Source organism: Condylostylus longicornis, unplaced genomic scaffold, assembly GCF_029603195.1.
Source record: "Condylostylus longicornis isolate FDR11 unplaced genomic scaffold, ASM2960319v2 ptg000055l, whole genome shotgun sequence".
NCBI lineage: Eukaryota > Metazoa > Arthropoda > Insecta > Diptera > Dolichopodidae > Condylostylus > Condylostylus longicornis.
In genome coordinates, this window is record NW_026578024.1 from 10,386,269 (window position 1) to 10,394,258 (window position 7,990).

At 27.2% G+C, this 7,990-nt stretch overlaps 1 protein-coding gene across 1 annotated transcript; it reads right to left on the reverse strand.

Moving 5' to 3' along the window:
- Positions 1–1,694: 1,694 nt before the first annotated feature.
- LOC129611988 (uncharacterized) lies at positions 1,695–7,230 on the reverse strand. The gene is made up of 13 exons (XM_055525427.1): positions 7,133–7,230; positions 6,944–7,073; positions 6,624–6,870; positions 6,442–6,558; positions 5,946–6,387; positions 5,282–5,883; positions 4,868–4,974; positions 4,414–4,556; positions 3,495–3,612; positions 3,180–3,426; positions 3,002–3,118; positions 2,494–2,935; positions 1,695–2,427 (listed from the first exon to the last, which is right to left on the reverse strand). The coding sequence occupies exons 1-13, from the start codon at positions 7,154–7,156 to the stop codon at positions 1,837–1,839; spliced, it is 3,327 nt and encodes a 1,108-aa protein (XP_055381402.1). The 5' UTR covers positions 7,157–7,230; the 3' UTR covers positions 1,695–1,836.
- Between the last annotated feature and the right edge of the window lie 760 nt (positions 7,231–7,990).

The window sequence follows — 7,990 nt, forward strand, 5'->3', positions numbered from 1 at the left end:
GTATATATTGTAAATTTAATTTAATATACCCTTAAATATTTAGTGTATAATGCAATTAATCCAGAAGGGCCTTAAATGTTAGCTATCGAGAAGTTTGATTAATCAACAATTATTGAATAATTTCAAACCTTAAAAATCAGTAAATTTATATTTTTAAGAAATATTTCATTCATATCAAAGTGTTCATTTAAAACAAACTATAATCGGGATAATTGAATTCAACTAAAAAATTCCTAATATGCCACTAAAATCTGTGCTATATCAATTTCAAGTTCCAAATAAACAAGTATTCAATCTATACAATCTATACTTCCACCCGAATCTTATCACTGATTCAGAACACTTTTCCTAGTCTACTTTTAGGGATAAATTTCAAACTATCACAAAAATGTCTCTGTCTTTTTCTTTTGAAAATATAGTTAAAAATATAAAACTAATGACACCCTCTTCTAATAGGTCTATACTATACACAACATGATGAAAAACAAAAATTTCACAGATAAAGCTTAGTTTATACAACACTGCGATTCGATTAAAAATAGACTTTGCGTTAAAACATTAAAAAAAATGGTAGGCAAGCTTTTCAAATACAAAATGAGTTGAAAACAGCTGTACGACAATATTACGTCAACTTAAAGATAACAAAAAAATTTTAGTTACTTTATAGCTTGCTTAATTAGTTGAATTAACTGACCATGACTTTCAATTTATAAGTTTTTGTCAAATTTTCTCTAAAATTTATTAAAAGCTTTATAATTTTTTTCATAATATTTGCACACACACACAGATATATCTATATCATATGGTGATATCGGAAAATAAACAATTTTTTTTTGACAATATTTTTGTATTTAATACGCAGCTAGTAATCATATGGGAGTCAAAATTATATTAATGTTAACATTAAAACTGCGTATGTATTTGTAAACAATCTTTGCGGACGGCGATATTTTTTTTGGGGATTACATTGTAATGGAATAATATACGTTTGCAATATTAAATCATTTTAACTGAACACAGACAATATTATGCTGCTGTGAAATTCGAAAATCAGCAAATTTAATTAAGAAGTAGTACAGTAAAGCTGTAATTTAAACGCCACGGAAGATAAAAAATGATATTATAGCAATACTAAATTTTTATATCGTAAATACTTAAATAGCTTTTCATGCATAATACCGATTTTAAATCAAATATTAAGAATGCCAGTTGTCTTATTTTGCAGAAACGTGTAACTTAAATGAGTTATTATGCCTTCGTTTGGCCACCAGATCCTTATTACTCTCTAATAAAATTCACATCGCTCCTTAATAATTTTCTGAAAAATAATATTCCGTAGGAATTTTAGCAAAATAAATATGTATTAACAAGTTCTTAATTCCTGAAAATTCTTCAGATATTCCTAAATATTGAAGCTGTGTTGAATGCTAGTCATATTCTAAATCATCTAAATGATTTAAGATAATTTAAGATAATTTAATAAAAGCTTTTTATAAACCTGTTATTCCTGCTATTTGAAATAAATAATAATACAATACAAAAATATTATAAAATTTGTTTACTGAACTTTTAGAAAGAATGAATTCTTTATATTTCTAGAACTAGGTTATAATTCTGATTAAAACAGAATGAAAACAGAATTTTTTTTTGCTTTCTTAAAAGTTTTTTAACTCGAATATTTAATTGCTTCAAATCACACAGCGAAAATTTCTTAAATCATATAATTTACATTTTACATATAGCATTGGTTATGTTTTGACAAGAATTTTTTCATAAATTTACAGCATTAGTTCTTGATTAAAATACAAAAATAAAAATTTTTCTTCACTTAACTTCTTATAAATCAATAAACTTGAACTTCAATGGAATGTTCGGAATATTAATCACATTTGATCTGAATAAATTGTCAACTGGATAATTAAATTCTACTTTGAAATTTCGAATAATTTTTGATAAAGCAATTTCCAATTCCATATCTACAAGCCGTTTACCTACACACATTCTTGGACCAAATCCAAAAGGTAAATATGTAAAAGGATTAGAAGATCTTCCTTTGCCACCTGAATATGGACATCCGTCTTCCATTTCCCGAAGCCATCTTTCTGGAATAAACTTCGAACTGTCAATGAAATGTGAATTATCTTTATAAAGTAATGTAAAAGGCATGAAAACTTGTGTATTCTTAGGTATACGATATCCTCCTAAAACTAATGCTTCTGGTACTTGGCGAATATTTCCAGCTGTAACAGGATGAATTCTCAAACCTTCTTTAATACATGAACGTAAATATGGTAAATTTTTTAATCTTTCACTAGTCATTGGAGTATCTTTTTCTGGTAAAATATTTAAAATTTCTTTTCTAAGAATTTCTTGCTTATCAGGATTTTTAGCTAAAGATGCTAAAATAGCTGTAAATGCTGACGAAGTCTAAAAAAATCACAATCAAAATTAAATATAATATAATTATTAATATTAGATTTTTTATGATTTTACCGTGTCAACACCAGCGAAAAGAAGATCCATAGCCATAGTTATTCCAAATTTTTGATCCATTTTTGAAAGACGTTCTAAAACACTTCTTTCACTCAAATCTCTGTCATCAACTTTATTATTTTGCAATCTCATGTATGCTTCTTCAGCATATTTCTGTGTTATATCTGTCAAAGTGTCCATAGCTTTAATAAACTTATTATATTTTGGCGTTGCAACATATTTCCATAGAGACGGTTTAAAATCAAGATCAAATACTACATCAAAAAATACTCTCAATGCTTCTTTAAGTTTTAATGCATCTGGATGCTTTGACGGATCTTTTATTAAATTTAATTTAGTATCCAAAGCCACAACACAAACCGATTCTAAAGTCCAATTAGTTATAATTTCACCAAAATCATCAGGCACTTCTAGTGTAGACGGATCACGGATAAGACGAATTCTGTGTTTATAAGAATATCATAAAATTAATATGAGTTAATTAAATAGGCACTAATAAAATATTCACTTTTCAAGAAAATCTGATGCAACATCATTCATACGATTAACATAAATTTTAATCGTTTTTGGTTGCATAAGTACTGGATTTGCAATACTTCGTAGTCGACCCCATTCTTCACCAAATCTAAAAACAATAATCAATATTATCGTAATTTGTTATAATGTTAAAACAAAAAAAAAATTACGATGTTGTTAATCCTTCTGCTCCTTCATAAATATCTTTTCGTAAATCTCTTCTATAATGACTCATAGAATCTAATCCAGGTCGATTCGGCCAAATTCCTTCATGTCGAAATACTTTTCTAAAATCATCTGGATCAAATGTTAAAACCAAATCTTTTTTTCCAAATAATCCTGGTATTACTAGAATTTCTCCAAAATTATCATGTAATAATTTATGAAAAACATGAAGTGGTTTATTTGCAACAAGTCCTTAAAATTGAATATATGTATAAGCAATCAAAATATATGTATATGTATATTCTAATTATAACAAGTACCTCCTGGTAAGAACCATTTAATTAGTTGTAATTTTGTCGGTCGTGGAAGTTCTTCAAATGGTTTTGCCGCATTCCATTCATTTTGAAAATCTGTCAAATTTTCATCTTCAGTTTGTTTCTTCAATAATAAATAGTGAAATTAATATTAATTAAATTTTATATTATAAAATAGAGTCCAAATAGGAAATAACATTCTTGTCAAAGAAGGCTTTGTTTCAATTCGATTATTAATAATAAAGAGCGAATACTTCAAAAATTGAGTTCATATGAAATTTTTGTAATAACTTGTTTTAACATTTTGTTGATGTTCGATATTATGAGACGATTTCTCAGTTTTCACACATGTATACTACTTTAACGTAGAGGTATACATACAGGAAATAAAAAGCAGAGTAATTAATGAAAGTCTAATTATTATTGTTTACTCTATGTAAGTTTTTTCATAGCCATTTTTTCTTGTTGTTTTATATTGGATATGAAAAACTGGTGAGAATATAATCAAATTTAAAATTTCAATTCTAACATTCACAATCTCACAATCTAATTTATAAACCCCAGAAAAACGCAAATCATACATTTGCTTTAAAATTATTTTAATAATAATAACAGTAAACATACTGAAATCTTATCAACATTACTCCGATATGATATCAATAGAACAACTTACTTATATAAATAAATTTTCTTCACTAAAGTACACTTGCTAAAATTTCTTCTGAATCGTTTCTACATGGAATCTTTGTTCAATATAACCAGTTCTTTTAATTGCAAATCGAAGAATAACTTCATATTATATAAGACGCAAATAAGCATCATACAAAACTTGTATTTTGTTGGCACGCAAATTGAAATTCAGATTTGTATATGTATTTGTTATAAGATTTTCTCTTGCAATTTTACTCCAGATTATAATACTTACTTTTATTGCAGCCTGAGCCGATAATAATCTTTTAAAACTAAAGCCATTTGCACTGTTTATAAATTTATACTCGAATTTTAAATTGCTTAATAATTTTGAACTATTAAGCATTTTGTTTTTTTTTGTTTTATTACGGTTTTCAACTTGTTATGAAAAGTAACGATTTGATACTAATTTTTATAGTTTGAAATCAAGTGTATAACCAAGAGTTATTTCAAAATTAAAAAAAAATTAATGACGCAATCTTAAAAGCTTTCATTAAACTTCCTATCATTGTAATAATTTTGACCATATATGTATGTATTAAACATATGATGATAAAATTATTATACTTAAAACTTTCGACTGAGTTGTTTTATAAAAATTTTATTCAATTTTCAACTTTCTTATCATGGTTTTCGTGTCTCAAGATATGTAGAAAGTTTATGTTTCGTTTGATGAGAAATCTTAAAGCAAAATGCGATTGTTAATGATGAAATTAATAGGCGTGTATGGCGAATTCGCAATCTTGTCGAATTTAGATGTGCTGGCGAATTTACTAGCATCATTTTGTTATTATGACTAGATTTATTTGTCAAGTTTTTTTATGCCATGGGAGTATTTTCTCTTTTTATACTAAACTATCACAAATATAATTTTTTATACTTTGCAAAAATTCGCGTTTTGAGCCAATTTAAAAAAAATCAACTTCATACTCAACAATTCATTTATGGCTTCTTTACACTAAACAAAATAGATTCATGAAACACCATGTTCTAGATGATTTTATTTTATATTATATAAACTAAATTTGGTATAAAATTTTTAATATCTCACACTTATTTCTTCATTTTATGTGATACTAAGATAATGATTACTACCAAAATACTATTCAATATCAATAAATTTAAATTTCAATGGTACATTTGGAACATTTATAATATTAGTTTTAAAGAAATTCTCATCAGAATAATCAAATTCAACTTTAAAATTTCTTATAATTTTAGACAATGTAATTTCGAGTTCCAGATCAACAAGCCTTCTTCCAATACACATTCTTGGTCCAAAACCAAAGGGTAAATAAGAAAATGGATTTGTTGATTTACCAGAACCATGCGAGAAAGGACATTCATCATCAACGTATTGATCTTTACGCAAAAATCTTTCTGGAATAAATTTTCTGCTTTCAACAAAATAATCTTCATCTTCATATAGTATTGCAGTTGGCATAGCTATATCAGTATCTTTTGGTATCCTATATCCGCTTAGTACCAAATCCTGTCCAGTTGTTCGAAAGTTACCAACCGTTACTGGATGAATTCTTAAGCTTTCCTTAATACATGCTCGCAAATATGGTAAATTACACAAATTGGAATTTGTTATTGGTGTATCTTTATTTGGTAAGATTTTCAAAATTTCCTTTCTCAATTTTTCCTGTTTTTGTGGATTTTTAGCTAAGCACAATAAGCAAGCCGAAAATGCTGAGGTTGTCTAAAAACAAAAAAATTCTTCAATCCTTAAAATAACAAAATATGCAATTGTGTAAAGCTCACGGTATCAATTCCAGCCAACATTAAATCCATAGCCATCGTTATAGCAACTTTTCTATTAATTTTCAATAATTTTTCTAAAACACTTTCTTCTCTTTTACCAGAATCTAAGTCCTTTTTATTCTTTAATTTTTCCATAGCTTCATCAATATATTTTATAGAAATATTTGTAACATTATCGAAAGCTTCCATCATTTTATTAAAATTTTTCGTTGGAAAATATTTCCAAAATGATGGCTTCACATCCAATTCATAGAGCATTTCAAAAAAAACTGACATTGAATCCATTAAAAGTCTTGCGTCTGAATTACTAGATGGATCCGATAACAAATTTAAATTTTTATCTAAAGCCACAACGCATACTGATTCCATAGTCCAGCTATTAATCACTTGAATAAAATTTTCCGGAACCTCCAAAGTTTTCTGATCACGTATTGAACGTATTCTGAAAAAAAATATCAGTAAAATATCAAAAATCATATAGCATACTCTGATTTACTTCTTAATAAATTGTGATGCTACATTATCCATACGATCAACGTAAAATCGAACGGTTTTTGGTTGCATTACTACAGGATTTGCTAGTGTTCTGATTTTAGCCCACGGTTCTCCATTCCTTTAGAAAATAAATTAAAAACATTAAAACAACTGATATTCCATATAAAGCTTATAAAATTATACACAGCTGTTAATCCTTCAGCTCCTTCAAAAAGTTCTTTCTGTTTTATTATTCTATAATATGCAATAATATCTAATCCACGACGAACAGGCCAAGTACCTTCAGTTCGAAATACTTTTTCAAAATCGATAGGATCAAATGTTAATACAACGTCACGTTTTCCTAGAAATCCGGGCATTTTTAATATAACCCCATATTCCTTATACATCAGTTTATGGACTTTTTGAAGTGAAATGTTGTGATATTTTCCTGGAATGTAATTAAAATGAAACCCATTTTGTAAGTATAATTTGCAATCATTAATATCATTATAATTTCAAACCTCCAGGCATAAACCACCTTAATAATTGAACTCGTGTTGGCCCCGGGATTTTTTCATATGGCTTTGCTGTTTCCCATTCAGTTTCAAATTTTGAATTTAAATTAGTTTCGTTGTGATTCTCAACTAATTCCTTTAAGTAAAATAATTACAAATAATTTCTAAAACTGAAGTTTTTGATTGCCTACATACTTTTAATGCTGCATGTGTTGCCATTTTACATCGTAAATCAATTTTATGCCACAAGAAATCTTCTAAACTTTTTTTTGAAAAGGAAATGCCAAATTTTTTTATTAACATTTTTATAAACTTTTTCAGTATATTACTAAAATTATATGCAAAAATATATTGAAAAATTATTATGCGTTTTCAAATGCTTTACGAAGCTCAAACCAACCGCAACTAAATCTATATTAATATAAAAATTGAATTTTAAAATTAAATTCAAAAATCTTTAAATAATTTTTAACCCTAGACAAATAAAAATGGAAATGATATGCTCTTCTAGCTACAGATTCCGCCGTAAGTGAACTGTTAGAATACTAGATCTCGTATATGACATATATGTAGAACTTTACATGACAATTCATATTGAAAGAAAATATTCCAGAAAAAAATTATTCCAATTTCAATTTCGATTTTTTTGGCCCTTCTTACCGACCGCACTGCATACAATAAGAGAGGTATGTGATGATATCAAATTTCGGATGTCAAGTTTTCGGTGGGGAAACGTAAATAAATTATTTTTGAAGAGATGTCGATCTCTCGTTCTGTCTGTGTATGTGTGTATTTCAAGTTCGGCTGAGCTGATTTTGATGAAATCTTATAGAATTGATCGAATTGATCAACTATTGGAAAATATCACACCTCGCAAATTGAACATTTTTTGCGGGACATTTTTTGAGGACAATTGTTTATATTTATAAACAATTTATAAGGAACGCATTGATGGAATTTCTTGAAATTTAATATTTGAGATCTGCCTATTACTGAAACTAACTGTGAGTTTTCAGGGAATTTTAATGTCAAAAAACGAAAATCTGCTTAAAG

Coding starts and splice junctions, on each gene's coding strand:
- LOC129611988 (XM_055525427.1), bottom strand. CDS start 7,156: ATGGCAACACATGCAGCATTAAAA. Junction 6,559..6,623: donor GCTGAAGGATTAACAGCTGT/GTATAATTTTAT, acceptor TATTTTCTAAAG/GAATGGAGAACCGTGGGCTA. Junction 4,557..4,867: donor ATCATTAACAATCGCATTTT/GCTTTAAGATTT, acceptor TTTCATAACAAG/TTGAAAACCGTAATAAAACA.